The 20,082-nt window shown below is 37.6% G+C and overlaps 1 protein-coding gene and 1 pseudogene across 7 annotated transcripts in view; one reads left to right on the top strand and one right to left on the bottom strand.

Moving 5' to 3' along the window:
• FCHO2 (FCH and mu domain containing endocytic adaptor 2) overlaps positions 1 to 20,082 on the bottom strand; it is a 121,363-nt gene that overhangs the window by 85,818 nt on the left and 15,463 nt on the right. For 6 of the 7 annotated variants that reach the window (XM_038530813.1, XM_038530816.1, XM_038530819.1 and 3 more), the window contains exons 2-5: positions 19,789 to 19,880; positions 5,033 to 5,107; positions 1,212 to 1,353; positions 967 to 1,119 (exon numbers count right to left, since the gene is read on the bottom strand). In XM_038530813.1, coding sequence (XP_038386741.1) covers positions 967 to 1,119; positions 1,212 to 1,353; positions 5,033 to 5,107; positions 19,789 to 19,880 — 462 coding nt within the window. The remainder of the gene's footprint in view (positions 1 to 966; positions 1,120 to 1,211; positions 1,354 to 5,032; positions 5,108 to 19,788; positions 19,881 to 20,082) is intronic. The other variant, XM_038530817.1, reaches the window with a different exon arrangement.
• Positions 16,956 to 18,371, top strand: LOC111092564 (annotated as a pseudogene).

The following is a 20,082-nucleotide window of genomic DNA, read 5'->3' as shown; positions in this document are numbered from 1 at the left end:
CTAATTTTGGACTTTGAGCCAACAAACCTGCAAAATCAATCTCGACACACTACTTTGGGTTTCTGTTCTGTTTCTGATTCATCAAGCTAATATTCTATTTTTTTGGACGCTTTTATTTTGTTTTGTTTTCCCTTCTTCTATTTTATTCACAAATGCTGTGTCTGGAATGGTGTTTTAAAATAATAAACTTATTGTGCCTTATCTTTTTCTCCCTTCCAATTTTTATTTATTGTACAAACATTGAAGGAAATCTATTATGCCAAAATCCATCAACTGTTTTGATTTTTCAATATTCTCTTCTAGTTTCTTCCCATGTATATATATTTCTATAATTATTGTAATTGCTATAATGCAGTTATAATTTGGTTTTCCTTTTTTTTACAGGATATTTCACATAATTTAGAAAGCTTTCGAAATTATCACTCCCTATGCCTCATTCCTAAAAGAGATATAACACATCAAACAAGTGAATGGTTAAACTGTTTTGAAAGGGGGAAAAATCTACTTTCAATTGAAACGCGACTAGGGGAAAGGGCTGTGGTTTACCGCAATACTACATAAATGTCTTCAAAGTCAGCAATAAATCACCCACAACACATATTTTAAAGCTTATCTTCACGTATCTATGCCTTCCTAAATATACCAATCTTGCCTCAAAAAATTTTTATCTCACGTTAAACCTGACACCAACCAGTATCCCTATCAAGTATCTTACTATAAAAATAGCCTGCAAATGTCAACAGCATGAAGAAATTACTTCTTTTTAGGTATTTGCTAATCAATGTTTTTACCACACACAAAACATATTCCACAAACCTAGTTCCGTTTCACTTAGGTAAACCATGAATACTCAGAGGCACAGCGTCTTCATCTTTAATATCAGATCATTCTGGAGTGTGTATTAAATACAGTCTTATGTTTGAAAGTGCTTTGAAACTCCAGAGATACTACTTTTATTACAATTACCTTTTCTATTTCTCTTTGTGTAGCTCCTTCCTTTTTCAAACGTTCCTGCTCTACACACTTGGCATTGTAATTTTCCTTGGATTTCTGGAGGGCCTGAGTTATGCTTTGAATGGTTTGAACAGCTTCCAGAGTTCCTGCAACTTCTTCTTTAGTCTGAATGGTACAAAATGATTCATCAAAATGACTGAACTGCAAAACACTCAAATCTCTGATCAACTAATCCTTTAGCAGGAAAAAACAGATACCTTTTTATGAGATTTTACTTGTTCTTCTCCATACTTCTGAACTTCCTTTATTAATTCTTGTAATTTTCTAACAAGATCCAAGTGACAATTTGCTAATTTCTCTGTAGATGTTTTGAACACATCCCACACTGGTGCAAATGTTCTGAGGGAAAGAAAATGCAGGAATTATTTAATAAAAGAAAAGTTGAAGACTCTAAAATAAAATCAACAGAAACAATGTGATATTCAGCAATTTTAATTAGACAAAATAAAAATTAAAATAAATCACAAATGAAATGACTGACAGGTTGACATTGATTTTTAATCCTTGGTTAATTAAAATATTTTTGAACCTTAAGTACACAGAAATCCAGTTAAATATTTACCAAAGATTTGGCTATGGCCCTGTCTTAATTTTATCATACTATTTTCTGAGTTGATTTGGTTGGGTTTTTTGGTTTTTTTTTTTTTTTTTAATTTTATTTATTAATGAGAAACAGAGAGAGAGAAAAAGAGAGAGAGGCAGAGACACAGGCAGAGGGAGAAGCAGGCTCCATGCAGGGAGCCCGATGTGGGACTCAATCCCGGGACCCCAGGATCAGGCCCTGGGCTGAAGGCGGCGCTGAACTGCTGCTGAGCCATCCGGGCTGCCCTGATTTGGTTATTTAGACTTGTATCAGAAGCCTTTCTGATCACTGTCTATTGTTAAAAATTAACTCGTTACCTATTTTAATTTTTGACTATTTAGTGCTCATTTAAAACACTTCATCACAAAATAAAAGTTCCCCTGAATTCAAACATACAAAAGTCAAATGCACACATGATTTTATAAGAATCTTCATTATTAATAATCATTTGAGAATTATTTTAAAACTGTTATTTGAAATCTTGTTTCAGGTCACTTTATCTGTGTACTTTAACACTAAGACAATTCTTAGTACATGGTGCATAATGCATGGCATACTTTCCTACCACTTTTTCTCAATATTGAGAATTTAGTATTTTCAGCAGGTGCAAGTATATCCAAGAATTGCTACATGATTATCTCCTGGATAATACTTAGGATGTCAATGAACTCAATCTGGTCAACAGGGAATAATCTTAGGGTAATTTTATCCTGTGTTTTCCTGGGGTACTACCTAAGATAATTTCAAAGCACCTGTTTCGCTCCAGGACCAGACTTCCACTAAAAACCAAATAGCATGAAGCAAAAGGTGGAGAAAATTATTTATCCTAATATGCAGTCTGTCCCAATTACTACATTTCCTATCCAGTAAGAATGCTAAGTCACAGTGATCATTTTAAGCAAAAGTAAAAAGTTTAAAGAAGAAAGTTAAGATACTTAGAGCTGTTCTGATTAGATCTCACCTCGCACTTTAAAATCTAATCAGCATCAAATCTGGCAAGGAGTTACACGGAAAACTTTGGGAGTAAAAAAAAAGATAACTACAAAATATCCACTCACTATAGCACCAAAATACATTACTTCATGTAAGCCTGATACATGATAGTGTGGGTTTCACAAAGCAGGAAGATGTGAGTGTCCCTTTACCAAAAGATTCTTTACACCATAAAGAGATTCAACATGAGACTTCTTTAAGGACAGGTTTCTTTCTTTTTTAAAAAGATTTTATTTATTTATTCATGAGAGACACAGAGAGAGAGGCAGAGACACAGGCAGAGGGAGAGGGAGAACCAGGCTCCATGCTGGAAGCCCGACGCGGGATTCGATCTTGGGCCTCCAAGATCACGCCCTAGGCTGAAGGCGGCGCTAAACCACTGAGCAACCCGGGCTGCCCTAAGCACAGGTTTCTTGAAGGAAGGTCAAAAATCATTACATTTTTAAAAGTTTGATATACACAACTTTTTTCTGGTCAAGCAATACACATTAATGTATACTAAGTAATAAGAAAGAAAATTGACAAGTCTGAAGTTATGTTTAAACAAAAAAATACAGAAAGAGGAAATTCAATTTAACTAAATATACATCAGTAAAACATTAATATTTAAAATCTTTGTCTTAAGTGACGACAGTAACACATAAAATATTTATGAGAAACATGCATTCCAAAGAGAAACATTGCCAACATCTTTATTTTTTTTTTTTTAATTTTTATTTATTTATGATAGTCATACACAGAGAGAGAGAGAGAGAGAGAGGCAGAGACACAGGCAGAGGGAGAAGCAGGCTCCATGCACCGGGAGCCCGACGTGGGATTTGATCCTGGGTCTCCAGGATCATGCCCTGGGCCAAAGGCAGGCGCTAAACCGCTGCGCCACCCAGGGATCCCTGCCAACATCTTTATTATCAGGAAATACAGTTGAAGTCAATCCATGTTTTTTCTATCTCCCACCTGATAACTAAAAATAATGAGAATTTCCTATAATAAAACCACAGTCGATTGTTTAAAGCCAGCTTCTGCTATTCCAGTTACCTTCTGGCCCTCCTACTGTGGTAATAAATAAACAAGAAATTATGTTTTAGAAGAGGTGTATATACATAGAGGCTTCAGAAAAAGGAAATTGCCAGAAAAAAAGGGGAGAGATGGAAAAAGAATGAAGAATGAGATTATATTGAAGGAGCAGAAGGACAGAAAGAATGAGAAGACAACTGGAAAAAAAAAAAAAAAAACAGCAATAGATGGCCATCATATAACAGTCCCCACTGCCCTCTAGGTAAAAACGGTGGAAGCTCCCAACGTTCCTAGCCATAGTACAGAGCGACAGAAGGTCCTCTCAGCTGCAATTGTCAGCACTTAATATAATGGAGTGTGTTTTATAATGGACTCCTCTTTATCTGGGCCACAATTTAGTGAGTTTATTTTTTTAAAGATTTTATTTTTATTTATTCATGAGAGAGACAGAAAGAGAAGGGGGGGGGCAGACTCCATGCAGGGAGCCTGATACGGGGCTCAATCCCAGGTCTCCAGGATCATGCCCCGGGCCGAAGGCAGGCACTAAACCCCTGAGCCACCCGGGCTGCTCTTAGTGAGATTTTTATTTAAATTCATCCAACCACACCAGAGAATACTTTCATAAAAGGCATTCTTAACCAGTATTTTAGTTCACAGAACCATATGTGAATCTAATAATCAGTATAAACCCTCATTGTCAGAAACATGAATATGAATGTAAAAATTCAGGGGATTCAAAGATTCATCAGAATCCCAGATACAAAGAAATGTGTTACTATCACTATAAAAATCTTTATAAACATTAAATTATTTTAGCATGTTATTTAAAACATATCCTTTCCCCAAATTGTAGATAATTAAAAAATATTAAATATTCCTCCTAGAGCTGTTGTGGTTTAAATCATACAATATTTCTTTCCCAAATTATTAAAGCCATGCATGTAGCTATCTTACTTTAAGTATATCTTATTTTAATATTCATTTTTCAAAGAACACATTTTCTCACTGCAAATTTTCAAGAGAAGGATTTAGTAAATCTATAAAATCATAGACATTTTTAATGCACTGTAATCATTTCAATAAAGTTTGAGTTTCTAAAGATCATTGTTCAACAGATTTTAAGTGAACTTATAGAAAACTACAATACCATGCATAACACACATTTATAACCTCAAAGTTATACTATCGAATGACTATCTAGCTTAATAATGGGAAAAAATAGGTTTCATTTACTTTGACTGCATTAACTGATATTCACCAAGTTCAGTTATATTTTCTATCAAGAATTCATATGTAGGTACATTTTAAATAAGTAAATTACATATAATTATACTTATGAACCATTATGTCTTCAGCAAGAACCTAATATTCTCAAGAACTATGCCTATGTCAACATTAAAAAAGAGTTTTTCAAAGAAATTAACTCACCCAAGTTGTGAATAATTGCTTGCGGATTTTGCTAGTTTTGTCATTGACCTGGAGTATGCCTCTTCTATTGTAGCTCTGTTAAATCAAATTTCCATATGATAAGAGCTCTTAAACACATAGAAAAATTATCAAAATATAATTAAAACTATAGAAACAAAAAACCCAAATTATATATTAAACACAAGCAGTTACTAGGGTGCCCAGTTAACTCAGTCAGTAGATCATTCAACTCTTCATCTCAGGGTCATGAGTTCAAGCCCTATGTTGGGTATAGAGCTTACTTTTTTTAAAAAAAAGTAGGTATGTGGTCATGAATTTCTGGCCTATCTTTTTTTTTTTTAATTTTTATTTATTTATGATAGTCACAGAGAGAGAGAGGGGCAGAAACACAGGCAGAGGGAGAAGCAGGCTCCATGCACTGGGAGCCCGACGTGGGATTCGATCCCGGGTCTCCAGGATCGCGCCCTGGGCCAAAGGCAGGCGCCAAACCGCTGCGCCACCCAGGGATCCCTGGCCTATCCTTAAATGCCCATTGTGCACATCTATTTAAAGAACTAATCTGGTATAGAACTAAAAAAAATTTGTACCAACAAAAATACTTAAAATCATTACTCTATTTTTAATATACCAGTGGTTATGTGAACAAGTACGAGAACACCGCTTCTTATATTCCGTTTCTCTGTAAACTAATTCAGTGCGAATGTCATTTGCATTTAATACTTCTTAGTGTACTTAATAGTTTTATTATTCTTTAATACTGTGATTTCACTTATTATGCATATTTAAGAGAACAAAAAAACTGAGGATTGTCATTTGGCCAAAACCAAATAAAATTATTAGCAAGTCTGAGGTCCTGAATTCAAGGTTTAACCTATTTTGTGATTAGACTGAAAATACAAATATTTCACACTAGAATACTGTGTTTTATATAGCTACTATTTAGCACGTAGGATTTTAAGCTTAAAAAAAATCAACCAAAACAATTAAATATGCAAGAAAAAAATTTTTCCCATAGACACATAATCTCAAATACAAAACATGAGATTTTTTCTGAACCTCTTAACACAAGAAAAGTTAGGTTCTATCGTAATTCTACCATTACTACCCTGTCCCTTCTCAATATGGGCTACCCATAACAGAAATGGTCTACAAACCACCATGGCCCTTCCATCTACTTTGGTAGGTCCAACTACCTTTTTGCTTTAAACATCCAAATCCAGATCTCTACACTGTTCTTACATCAAATCATCAGTTTAGTATCTAAATGCCTCAAACGTAACTCGGTAGGGATCTTAAGCCCCTCAAACTCAGAATATTCAAACCACACTTATCTTCAAACTCATCCGCAATCCCATGCCCACAAAACCCAGCTCTAACAAAAATGAACTATTAACAGTAACTGCCTCTCTCTGATGGAACTGTGCCTTTTTTTGCACCTTTAAACCTCTGATGGCTTTTTAATATATCGTATCACAAAGGTGGTACTTTGATCAGCTAAAAAAAAGTTAATACAGAAAAAAATTAGTATCTCAATGGGTAAGTTTAACAGCAAAAAAAGTGGCTTAATCTATAACAGTAAACTGATTTAAAAAAAAAAAAAAAAAAAAAAAAAAAACCTGGTGGTTTTTTTCTTTCTGATGAGGAAAAACAGAAAACTATGGAGAAAAAGGGACTAAACTATAAGGCATCAGAGAGCTCAGGAAGCAAGTAAGAATGAGAAGGATAGATCTACAGGAAGGATATCTAGAGAAGTCAGATATCAGCTGATTAGCTTTTCCCTGGGGGGCATCTAGAAGCAGCAGCTGAGACTAAGAAGGGAGCAGAGTTTTTCAATGCTTCACAGGGTAAGGGAGACAAAACTAGATTCAGACTTACCAAAGATGAGAAGCATGGGAAATCTCATGTCCTCTGAGACTCAAGGAGTAAAAAACATAAGTAGGCAAGCTCTCAAAGGGACTACCAACAGTACCTTTTCAAACCCTGATACTGGATCCTGTATGGATGTCATATACACACTCATAAAACCTTCAGACATAAGCAAATAAGACAAATGAACAAAACCCAGGAGGAACAAATTAGCAACGTTCCAAATGCTGAGAATGTAAAGCTGAGATTTTATGAGTTTACATATTATCTTTAAGGAGACAGTACATTAAATCAAGAATTTCAGGGGAACCTGGCTGGCTCAGTCAGTAGAACATGTGACTCTGGATCTCAGGATCCTGAATTCAAGCCCCACATTGGGTGCAGAGTGTACAGGTGTATAGATAGATAGATATAAAATATAAATAATGAATAAAATATAAATAAAGAATTTCAGTCAAGAAATGGAAGTCATTTTTCAAAAGTGAAGTAAAAGCAGAGCAAATTTGAAAAGAGACACAAATTCTGTATCTGAAAAATACAATATCAAAAATTATTATCTTGGGCACCTGGGTGGCTCAGTCAGTTAAGCATCTACCTTCAGCTCTTCAGCTCAGGTCAGGATCCCAGGGTCCTGGGATAAAAGCCCTGTATTGGGCTCCCTGTTTAGCAGGGAGTCTGCTTCTTCCTCTACTCCCTCCCTCCTGCTCGTGATCTCTCTCTTACATTGTCTCTCAAATAAATAAAATCTTAAAAAAAAAATTATCTCAACTCATGGAGTTAAATAGCAGATTCAATACACTATGGTAAGAATTAATAAACAGGAAGAGAAGTGAGAAGACTCTATCCTGGTATAAAGCTCAGAGTGACAAAAGAGGGATCCCTGGGTGGCTGAGCAGTTTGGCATCTGCCTTTGGCCCAGGGTGTGATCCTGGAGTCCCGGGATTGAAACCCACATCGGGCTCCCTGCATGGAGCCTGCTTCTCCCTCTGCCTGTGTCTCTGCCTCTCTCTCTCTGTGTCTTTCATGAATAAATAGATAAAAATCTTAAAAAAAAAAAAAAAAAAAAAGACAAAGAGTGGAAAAGAGAGAAGAGAAATGGAAGAATGGAAAACACAGAAAGGACAAAGTAAAAAAATCTAATGTGTAAAGGGAAAAAACATTTCCAGAGATAATGACGGACCATTTTCCAAAGCTGACAAAAGATATCAAACAACAGATCCAAGTAGCCCAACAAACCCTAAGAGGATAAATAAAAAGAAATCTATACTTCATCAAATAGTAAAGCTATGTCTATTCCTAGGTAACATATGTTTACACACAGGTGAAAACTGCTGAAAATGAAAGGCTAAAAGAAAATATTAAAAGCAGCTAAACCCTTCCTACCACCAAATGTTACCTTTAAAGAAGCAAAAATTACTCATAGCTAACATCCCAACAGTAGATGCTAGAATTAATTTTTTTAAAATGCAGTGAAATGCAAAACTGTGAAAATCCTAGAAGATAACGTAAGAGAGAAGACCCAGAAGACCCTGGGTATGGTGATGTCTTTTCAGATGAACAACAAAGGTAAAAATCTATGACAGAAATCAATAATAAGTTGGACTTCATTATAATTAAAAATTTCTGCTCTGTGAAAAACAATGTCAAGAAAATGAAAAGCCATAGACTGGGAGAAACTACTACAAATGATACATCTGAAAAAGTATTATTACCTCCAAATATACAAAGAACTCTTTAAATTGAACAATAAGACAACAACCTGATTAAAAAATGGGCCAATGACCTCAAAAGATAGCTCACAAAAAAAAATTTAAAAAAAAGATATACAGGTGGCAAATAAGCATATGAAAAGATGCTACACATTATATGTCATCAAGGAAATGTAAATTAAAACAAGATACAACTACATACCCATTAGAAGGACCAAAGTCTAAACCACTGAGAAAATCAAATACTATCAAGGATGTGGAGCAAAGAAATTCTCATTCATGGCTGACAGAAATGCAAAATGATACAGTCATTTTGGCAGTTACTTACAAAACTAAACATATTCTTACTGTATAATCCAGCAAAGGAATTCTTTGGTATCTACCCAAAAGAGTTGGAAAGTTATGTCCACACAAAAATCCACAAATACTTAGGACACCTTTATTCATTGCTACCAAAACTTGGAAGCAGCCAACATACTGTTCGATAGGTAAATGGATAAACTGGTACATACAAACAATAGAATATCATTCAATACTAAAAGAAATGGGTCACCAAGGCATGAAAAGATATTAAGGCACCTTAAATGCATATTACTAAGTGAAAGAAACCAATCTGAAAAGTCTATTACATACTGTATAATTTCAACTATATGACATTTGGAAAAGGCAAAACTATGAAAACAGTGAAAAATAACACAAACAATTCCTAAGACAGTGAAAATACTCTATGTAATACTGGAACAATGGATACATATCATTATTTGTCCAAACCACATAATGTACAATACTAAGGGTGAATCCCAAGGGAAAACAATGGACTTTGGGTGATTATAATGTGCCAATGTAGGTTCATCCTTGGTAAAAAAAAAAAATGTACCATACTCCAGAGGGGTGGGAAGATGGACAAAATAGGTGAAGGGGATTAAGAGATACAAACTTCCAGTACAGGGGATCCCTGGGTGGCGCAGCAGTTTAGCGCCTGCCTTTGGCCCAGGGCACGATCCTGGAGACCCGGGATCGAATCCCACGTCAGGCTCCCAGTGCATGGAGCCTGCTTCTCCCTCTGCCTATGTCTCTGCCTCTCTCTCTCTCTCTCTCTGTGACTATCATAAATAAAAATTTAAAAAAATTAAAAAAAAAAAACTTCCAGTACACAATAAATAAATTATAGGTATGAAAAGTACAGAATTGGGGGGGGGGGGGGGGCACCTGGGTAGCTCCGTGCTTGAGTGTCTGCCTTTGGCTCAGGGCGTGATCCCAGATCTCAATCCTAGGATTGAGGCCCACACATTAGGCTTCCCTCTCATGAATAAATAAAATCTTCAAAAAAAAAAAAAAAAAAAAGTACAACATTGCGAACAGAGTCAACAATATTGGAGTAACTTTGGATAGTGACAGAGGTAACCACACTTACACTGGTAAGCCTTCTCTAATGTACATAATTGCATATTCCCTATATTGTATGCCTGAAACTAATATAAATTTGTATGTCAACTATACATCAATTAAAAAATTTTTAAATAAAAATTTTTTTAGATAAGAAATTTTTTAAAAAATGTTTTAAATATACCATTCTGGTGAAGGATGTTCAAAATAGGGGAGGCTATGCATGTGTAGGAGCAGAGATAAATGGGAAATCTCCATATCTTCCTCTCAATTTTGTTGTAAACCTAGGATAACCACTAAAAGAAAAAGTAAAAGAGGGTATTACTTCTAAGCTAATAGAAGAAAAGATAATTTTTTAAAAGGCCAAAAAGCAAGAAAGAAGAGGAAAAAATAAAACATAAATAGGATACATAGATAACAAATACTAAAATAACATAGAGTCTGGCAACCTACAGCACCATCAGCCAAATATGGCCCATTACACTAAGTGAAGTAAGTCTGACAAATACCATAAAGTATTCCACTTATGTGAAATCTAAAAAACAAATGATCAAACAACACAAAAAAACATAAACAGACCTATAGATACAGAGAACAAACTGGTGATTGTCGAAGGAGAGGTAAGAGAAGGGATGAGGGGGCAGGGACAATATGGGTTAAGGAGAGGGGAAAGGGTATATAGGCTTCCACTTATGGAATGAGTAAGTCATATGAATGAAGCATACAGAGGGAATAGGGTCAAAAGTACTGTGAGAGCACCATATGGTAAAAGACAGTAGCTACACTGTGGTGAGCACAGCATGTACAGCTGTCCAATCACTATGTTGTACACCTGAAACTAATGTAAACATATGTGTGAACCACACTTCAATTTAAAAAAAGAATCTGTATCCACCTACTAACATGGGTTCGAATATATAAAGCAAAAATTGACAGAAGTACATGGATAAGTAGAAAAATCACAATCAAAATGAAAGATTTTCAATATAACTCTCTTGGGAACCAATAAAATGGGTGGGATTAAAATAAAACAAAAACCAGTAGAGATAGATTAGAACTGAACAACAGAATGCACAAACTTAAATACATATAGGCAACAAATGCAAAATATAGCCTTTTCAGGTACATGCAGGTATTTGCCAAAATTGACTCTATCCTGGTCTGTAACCTAAGTGTCAACAAATTTCAAAACACTGAAATCATACAGAGTATGTTCTCTAACTACATGTAATTAAGCATAAACAAATATATACCTTTAAAAATCACATATTTGGAATTTTAGAAATATACTTCGAAATAACCCAGAGAGGCAAGGAAAAAAGCACAAGGAAACTTAGAGTATCTAAAACTAGTGAGGCACAACAAAGCAATGTTTGAGGGAGATTTACAGACTTTAATGAATATATCAAAAATGAAAACAGGGGGCAGCCCCGGTGGCACAGCGGTTTGGCGCCGCCTGCAGAGTGTGATCCTGGAGACCCGGGATCGAGTCCGGTGTCGGGCTCCCTGCATGGAGCCTGCTTCTCCCTCTGCCTGTGTCTCTGCCTCTCTCTGTGTCTCTCATGAATAAATAGATAAGATCTTTTAAAAAAAAGAAATGAAAAAAGGTTGGGATGCCTGACTGGCTCAGTTGGTGAAGTGTGCAACTCTTGATCTCGGGGTTGTGAGTTTGAGTCCCACGTTGGGTATAGAGATTACTTAAAACAATAAAATCTTTGGGATATCTGGATGGCTCAGCAGTTGAGCCTTTGGCCCAGGGCATGATCCTGGAGTCCCGGGATCGAGTCCTGCACTGGGCTCCCTGCGTGGAGCCTATTTCTCCCTCTACCTATGTCTCTGCCTCTCTGTGTGTCTCTCATGAATAAATAAAATCTTTTAAAAAATAAAATCTTAAAAAAAAATGAAAGATGAAAAAAGGCTTAAAATCATTGTCAAACATCCATCTCAAAATTAGAAAAACAGCAAATTGAACACAAAGTAAAAGGAAATAAGGAACAGAAAGTTAATGAAATAGAAAATAAATATACAAAAAGGGTCAGCAAAGCCAAAAGTTACTTTTTTATACAAATTATTAAACCAACAAGCAACAAATGAAACTGATCATAAAATATAGAGAAGGCACAAATAACCAAAATCAGGAATGAAAAGGGGACATCTAGTACAGATCCAGCGCACATTTAAAAAGTTCATAAAAGGGAGCACCTGGCTGGTTCAGTCAGCGCGCGCAACTCTCTATCTCAAGGTCATGAGTTTCAAGCCTCATGTTGGGCACAGAACCTACTTAAAAATAAATAGACAAAATAAAATAAAATAAAATAAAAAATAAATAGACAAATAAATAAATAAAAATAAAAGTCCGGGGATCCCTGGGTGGTTCAGCGGTTTGGAGCCTGCCTTTGGCCCAGGATGTGATCCTGGAGTCCCGGGATCGAGTCCCACATCAGGCTCCCTGCATGGTGCCTGCTTCTCCCTCTGCCTATGTCTCTGCCTCTCGCTCTCTCTGTGTCTCTCATGAATAAATAAATAAAATCTTTAAAAAATAAAAATAAAATAAAATAAATAAAAATAAAAGTCCATAAGAGGACATTAAGAGTAAGTTTTTTCTAACAAATCTGAAAATGTAGATGAGGGATACCTGGCTGGCTCAGTCAGTAGATCATGCAACTCTTGATCTCAGGGTCATGGGTTCAAGACCCATTTTGGGCATGTAGCCTATTTAAAATAAAAATGAAAAAAAAAATTTTTTTTTAATGTAGATGAGGGCAGCCTGGGTGGCTCAGTGTTTTAGTGCCTGCCTTCAGCCCAGGGCGTGATCCTGGAGACCCGGGATCGAGTCCCACATCGGGCTCCCTCCGTGGAGCCTGCTTCTCCCTCTGCCTCTGTCTCTGCCTCTCTCTCTGTCTGTCTCTCTCATGAATAAATAAATAAAATCTTAAAAAAAAAGAAAGAAAATGTAGATGAAATAATTCCTTAAAAATATAACTTATCAGGGTGCCCAGGTGGCTCAGTCAGTTGAACAGCAGACTCTTGATTTTGGCTCAGGTCATGGTCTCAGGATTATAGGATGGAGCCAGCCACCCTACATACACACTCAGCAGAGAGTCCACTTTGCTCCTTCTCCCTCCATCCCTCCCCTCATTCATGCGTGCACACATTTTCCCTAAAATAAATAAATCTTTAAGTGTATATATGTAAAACTTATCAAACTCATTGAAAAACTGGAATATCTGAGTAATCCTGTAAGAACTGAAGAAATTAAGTATGTAATTTGAAACATTCCTAGAAAGATGATTCTACCAGCAAAATCTATGAAATACATAAAGAAGAAACTATAATATTCCACAAATATTTTCAAAGAATAAAAAAATGAGGTATACTCCCAATTCATTGTATAAGACCAACTAATCTGGATACCAAAACCTAATAAGAGTTAGATAAAGGAATTTTTCAGGCCACTATCTATCACAAATATAGATGCTAAAATCCTAAATAAAACATCAAAGTGACCCACTAATATACAAAAATGATAATATATAAGGGCAGCCCGGGTAGCTCAGCAGTTTCGCACCGCCTTCGGCTCATGGCCTGATCCTGGAGTCCCGGGATCGAGTCCCGCATCAGGCTCCTTGCATGGAGCCTGCTTCTCCCTCTGCCTGTGTCTCTGTCTCTGTCTCTCTCTCTCTCTCTCTCTGTGTGTCTCATTAATGAATAAGTAAAATCTTTAAAAATGATAATATAGCTCCACCAAGTTGAGTTTATATCAGGAATAAGAAGTCAGTCTAACATTCAAACTTCAGTGTAATTCAGTTCTTAACGAGATGCCTGGGTGGCTCAGTGGTTGAGCGTCTGCCTTTGGCTTAGGGCATGATCCCACGGTCCCAGGATCGAGTCCCACGTCCGGCTCCCTACATGGAGCCTATTTCTCCCTCTGCCTGTGTCTCTACCTCTCTCTGTTTCTTATGAATAAATAAAATCTTAAAAAAAAAAAAATTCAGCTTTTAACAAGGAGGAAAAAAAGAAAAAAATCTTAATAGATACATGAAAAGCATTTGATCAAAGTCAACAACCATTCATAATTTTTTTAAAAAAGTAGAAAACAGTAAACAAATGGGAATTTCCATTATCTGATTAACAGTAAGGAAAAAACTAGAATAAATATATCATATTTAAGAGTGAAACGTAAGGGGCACCTGGGTGGCTCAGTCGGTTAAGTGTTTGACTCTTGATCTCAGCTCAGGTCTTGATCTCAGGGTTATGAGTTCAAGCCCCGTGTTGGGCTCCACATGAAGCCTATTAAAAAAAAAAAAAAGAGTGGGGGCAACTGGGTGGCTCGGTTGGTTGGGGATCTCCCTTTGGCTCGGGTCATGATCTCAGGGTCCTGGGATTGAGCTCCATATTGGGCTCCCTGCTCAGAGGGGAGTCTGCTTCTTCCTCCTCCTCTGCCCCTCTTCCTGCTCATGCTCTGTTTCTCTCAAATAAACAAATAAAATCCTTAAAAAAAAAAAAATAGTGAAATAAATATGAGACTAGGAACAGGACCAGACGCCTGCCATCATCATTTCTATTCAGCATTATACCTGAGGTATTAGCCAGTATGGTAAGTCAAGAAAAACCAAAAGGTATGAGGACTGCAAAGGGATATACAAAACTGTCATTTTGTACAAGATGATTATACATACAGAAAATCCCAAACAATCTACAGATAAACTGTCAGAATAAGCAAAGACTAACAGATTGCTGGGCACAAAGTCAATATATAAAAATCAAGTACATTTATATATAAATTTGCAACACCGGGCAGCCCAGGTGGCTCAGTGGTTTGGCACCACCTTTGGCCCAGGACGGGACCCTGGAGACCTGGGATCGAGTCCCACATCGGGCTCCCTATATGGAACCTGCTTCTCCCTCTGTCTGAGTCTTTCCCTCTCTTTCTCTGTGTCTCTCATGAATAAATAAGATCTTTAAAAAAAAAAAAATGAATTTGCAACACCGTACCAACAAAATGCTTTCATCCAAAATATCTAAAGAGCTCCTTCAATTTATTCTTTAAAGAGGGGGAGGAGAACAAGAAAAAAAAACACCAGAAATGAACGGGGGCGTCCGGGTGACTCAGTTGGTTGAATGTCCCACTCTTGCTTCCAGCTCAGGTCATGATCTCATGGATCCTGGGATCCAGCCCTGCACTGGATCCACACTCAGCAGGGAGTCTGCTTGAGGAGTCTATCCCTCTTGCTCTTTCCCACACTGCATGCGTGTGTGTGCCCACTCTCTCTCCCTCTCTCAAATAAATACTTTATTAAAAAAAGAGATAAAGAGGTACTTCATAAAACAGGAAATGCAAATGACCAATAAACATATGAAAGGATGCTCAAGCTCATTATCGATCAAGAAAATGCAAATTAAAATCACAATGAGCAGGGTCCCTACATGGAGCCTACTTCTCCCTCTGCCTGTGTCTCTGCCTCTCTCTCTTCCTGTGTCTCTATGAATAAATAAAATCTTTAAAAAAATTAATTAAATAAAATAAAATCATAATGAGATACAGGTATCCCTCACCATCTAGAAGTTCAGCCTTCCCATGAAACCTTTCAAAAGCCAAATGGCATAAAGCAAAGAAGCAATTACCGTTAATTTATATGGAAAAATTTCTGAGCTTTACTGGACCCAAAAAATACCCCTCTTAGGCTTTTCTGATACCGCAGGACACATCTTGCTAACAGATACACAAAATAAACTGAGGTAAGGCACAGATGCTCACACAGTTCAAAACTACAGCAGCTTGATGCTGAGATGCTGAGCACAGTTCGAAAGGAAGAAGCCTGGCAGTGGCACTTTCACTGTGTGCACTGCCTCCAGAAGGGCTCACTGCAAAACAAACGCCAAATGCTATTTTCTCATTTCGATATTTTGCAAAAACCCAAATCCTCTTCAGATTTTTCCCGGTTAGCAAAAAAAGGCACTAATGTCGATATTTCCTAAGAGCAAAATGACATAACACAAACCTCTGAAAAGTGAGGGAAACATGTAGTACTACTTATCAGAATGATTCAAATTAAAAGACGAGCCAAAAAAAAAAAAAAAAGACGAGCCATACCAAGTGGCAATGAGGACATGGAATGACTAGAACTCTGAAACAAGGTTGCTGCTGGTGTAAACTGGTACAACCACCCTGGAAAATTCTTTGGCATTACCTACAACAGTTACACATACATAACTCTATGACCTGGCAATTCTACTCTAGGGCATATACCTAATATAAATATGTGTGGCAAGACCCATGTGCAAGAATATTCAAAGCAAAGTTACTTGTAATAGCAAAAACTAGAAATAACCCAAATTACCAAGCAGGCCTAGCCACAAAATAGCTTTATCCAAATCAAATTACCTTGATTTTTTTTTTTAAAGATTTTTTTTTAAAGATTTTATTTATTCATGAGACACACAGAGAGGGAGAGAGAGAGAGAGGCAGAGACACAGGCAGAGGGAGAATCAGGCTCCATGCAGGGAGCCCGATGTGGGACTCGATCCCGGGACTCCAGGATCATGCCCTGAACCGAAGGCAGGCGCTTAACTGTTGAGCCATCCAGGCATCCCATATTCTCAGTCTTAAAGACAACACATTTTAGAAATTTGCAGATTTTCAAAATACATACTTATACTTCTTTAAAATAAAACTCAGAGGGGCACATGCCTGGCTCAGCTGATAGAGCATGCAACTGTTGATCTCAGGGTTGTAAGTTCAAGCCCCACATTGGGTGTGGAGCCCACTTAAAATCTAAATCAATCAATCAATCATAATTAAACTACAAATTCAAAAACCTTAGGCTTTTCAAATTATTTTAGCATGTTTCATGATGTTTGTTTAAAATGGTAATATTTTGCAGATGGTGGCCACGGAGAGGGTGGGGGAGGCTGTGCAGGGCAGCAAGTCCTGCCGGGAGCCAGAGCTGGAGCCCCAGCCGCAGGAAGAAGCCATGCAGCTGAGCTGGGAGAAGCGGTGGCGTCCCCCATGGATGACGCGTTCCTGAGCCTGGACTCGCCCACCTATGTCCTGTACAGGCCCAGAACAGAATGGGCTGATAGAGATACAGTGCTGCAGAACGATGGCCCCAATCCAGGGGTCCGGATCATTTATAGTGAAAAATTTAGAGACGTGTATGATTATTTCCGGATCATTCTGCAGTGTGATGAAAGAAGTGAACGAGCTTTTAAAGTCAGCAGAGATGCTACTGAGTTAAATGCAGCCAATTATACAGTGTGGCATCTTCGGAAAGTTCTCTTGAAGTCACTTCAAAATCATCTAAATGAAGAAATGAACTACATCACTGCAGTAATTGAGAAACAGCCCCAAAACTATCAAGTTTGGCATCAGAGGCGAGTATTAATGGAATGGCTACAAGATCCATCTCAGGAGCTTGAGTTTATTGCTGATATTCTTATCAGAATGCAAAGAATTACCAAGCCTGGCAACATCGACAATGGGTTATCCAGGAATTTAAACTTTGGGATAATAAGCTGCAGTACATAGACCAGGTTCCTTTTTTTTTTTTTTTTTTTAAGATTTTATTTACTTATTCATGAGAGACACAGAGAGAGAGAGGCAAAGACACAGGCAGAGGGAGAAGCAGGCTCCCTGTGGGGAGCCTGATGTGGGACTCAATCCCAGGACCCCGGGGTCACGGCCTGAGCTGAAGGCAGACGCTCAACTGCTGAGCCACCGAGGCACCCCTGTAGACCAGGTTCTTAAAGAGGATGTAATAACTCTGTCTGGAACCAAATATATTTCATAATTTTTTTTAAAGATTTTATTTATTTATTCATGAGATACAGAGAGAGGGAGAGAGAGGCAGAGAGAGAAGCAGGTTCCACGCACGGAGCCCGACGTGGGACTCGATCCCGGGACTCCAGGATCACACCCTGGGCCAAACGCAGGCGCCAAACCGTTGAGCCACCCAGGGATCCCCTACGTCACAATTTCTAACACCACTGGCTACAATGATAGTGCTATGCTGGAGAGGGAAGTCCAGTACACTCTGGAAATGATCAAACCAGTACCACATAATGAGAGTGCACACAACTATTTGAAAGGGATTGTACAGGATCCTGGTCTTTCCAAATATCCCAATCGTTAAACCAGTGATTTGATTTGCAACCAAGTCATAGTTTCCCCTACCTGATTGCCTTTCTCATGGACATCTATGAAGACATGCTAGAAAACTAATGTGACAAGGAGAACAATCTCAATAAAGCATTAGAGTTGTGTGAAATTCTAGCTAAAGAAAAGGACTCTATAAGAAAGGAATATTGGAGATATACTGGAAGATCCCTTCAAAGCAAACACAGCACAGAGTAACCCACCAACAAATGTACAGCAATAACACCATCTGGAAGAACTCAATGGAATGCTTTTATTTTTTTAAGAGACTCTAATGCAGGAGTTTAAAGCGATCATTCCCGGGATCCCCGAGTGGCGCAGCGGTTTGGCGCCTGCCTTTGGCCCAGGGCGTGATCCTGGAGACCCGGGATCGAATCCCACGTCGGATTCCCGGTGCATGGAGCCCGCTTCTCCCTCTGCCTGTGTCTCTGCCTCTCTCTCTCTCTCTCTCTCTCTCTCTCTCTGTGACTATCATAAATAAATAAAAATTAAAATTAAAAAAAAAAGCGATCATTCCCTTTGCCTGTGCTGTAAAACGTGCATTGCACAGGTATTGCTGTTTAACAAGAACTAAGCGTGATGCTCCCTGGGTGCTGCTGCTATTCAGACTAGCAACTGATTATTTTAAAGTAAGGTAAATTGTGGGGAGGGAGGGAAGTTCCTTCCCATGAAGAAACTTTTAAAGTCTTATCAAGGGGCAGCCCAGGGGGCTCAGCGGTTTAGCGACGCCATTAGCCCAGGGCCTGATCCTGGAGACCCGGGATGGAGTCCCACATCAGGCTCCCTGCATGGAGCCTGCTTCTCCCTCTGCCTGTGTCTCTGCCTCTCTCTCTCTCTTTCTCTCTCTCTCTCTGTCTCTCATGAATAAATAAATAAAATCTTTAAAAAAAAAAAAAAGTCTTATCAACATTTACTCTAATCCCTTAGCATCAGCTCCTCCCTATTTGCAGCATTAATGAATGCAGGTAACTTGTATATAACAGATATAAGGCAACTTAAATTTGGGTTCAGGAAGCAGGGAACGCAACTGTTACATTAGAGCTGCTATGCCACACTTACAGTATCTTGCTTTCACTGTAACCAACTAATGCCAAAAGGATGCTTTTGTAATAAAATTATAGATGTATCCCAAAACTTGAAAAAAATAAAATAAAATGGAGTATTTTATCCTACAAAATTCCTCCATTTTTCTATTGTATCACCTTGCTAGTAATAATAAATTCAATGAAAAATATGTAGAAATTTTCAAACAGTGAATACAAACCAGGAGTTCAGCAATACTACTTGGAACTATCACGTAAATGTATAGACACCAGATAACCACACTACTTTAAAATGTAACTATAATAATGTACTTTTCAAGAGTGTACTTGATAATTTTAAGCCAGATCTAACTAAAATATCCTGGACAGCTCAGTTGGCTAAGTGTCTGATTCTTGATTTTAGCTCAGGTTGTGATCCCAGGGTCTTGGGATTGAGTTCCACCTCTGGCTCCATGCTGGGAGCCTGCTTAAGATTCTCTCCCTAACCCCGTGCTCACTAGAGCACCCCTGTCTCTCTCAAAAAAAATGTTTTTTCTCATTTATATTCTAAAATTTAACTAGATGAATTGTTAAATTACTTATTTAAAAAATACATACCTTTCTCTCACAAAATCTGCTAGTTCTTTTGTTGATATCTGTCCATGTTTCATATTATGGTACAGGACATCAAAGCCACTATTTTTTTCCCCCTAAAATTGAAAAAGATTTTTAGTTTGATGACAACAAAAAAAGATTAAAATGACTTAAGAATAACCCTACACTAACCAATATGCAATTCTAATATGCAGGTGAACTACTTCTCTTTAATTGAACCACTGTTGCTCATTGTATGACTTTAAACTGTATCAAAGAAATACTACACAGTTTGACAAACTTTACAATTTACTATAT

This window comes from Canis lupus, chromosome 2 (assembly GCF_011100685.1).
Source record: "Canis lupus familiaris isolate Mischka breed German Shepherd chromosome 2, alternate assembly UU_Cfam_GSD_1.0, whole genome shotgun sequence".
NCBI classification, from domain to species: domain Eukaryota; kingdom Metazoa; phylum Chordata; class Mammalia; order Carnivora; family Canidae; genus Canis; species Canis lupus.
This window is presented reverse-complemented; position numbering and strand designations above follow the sequence as displayed.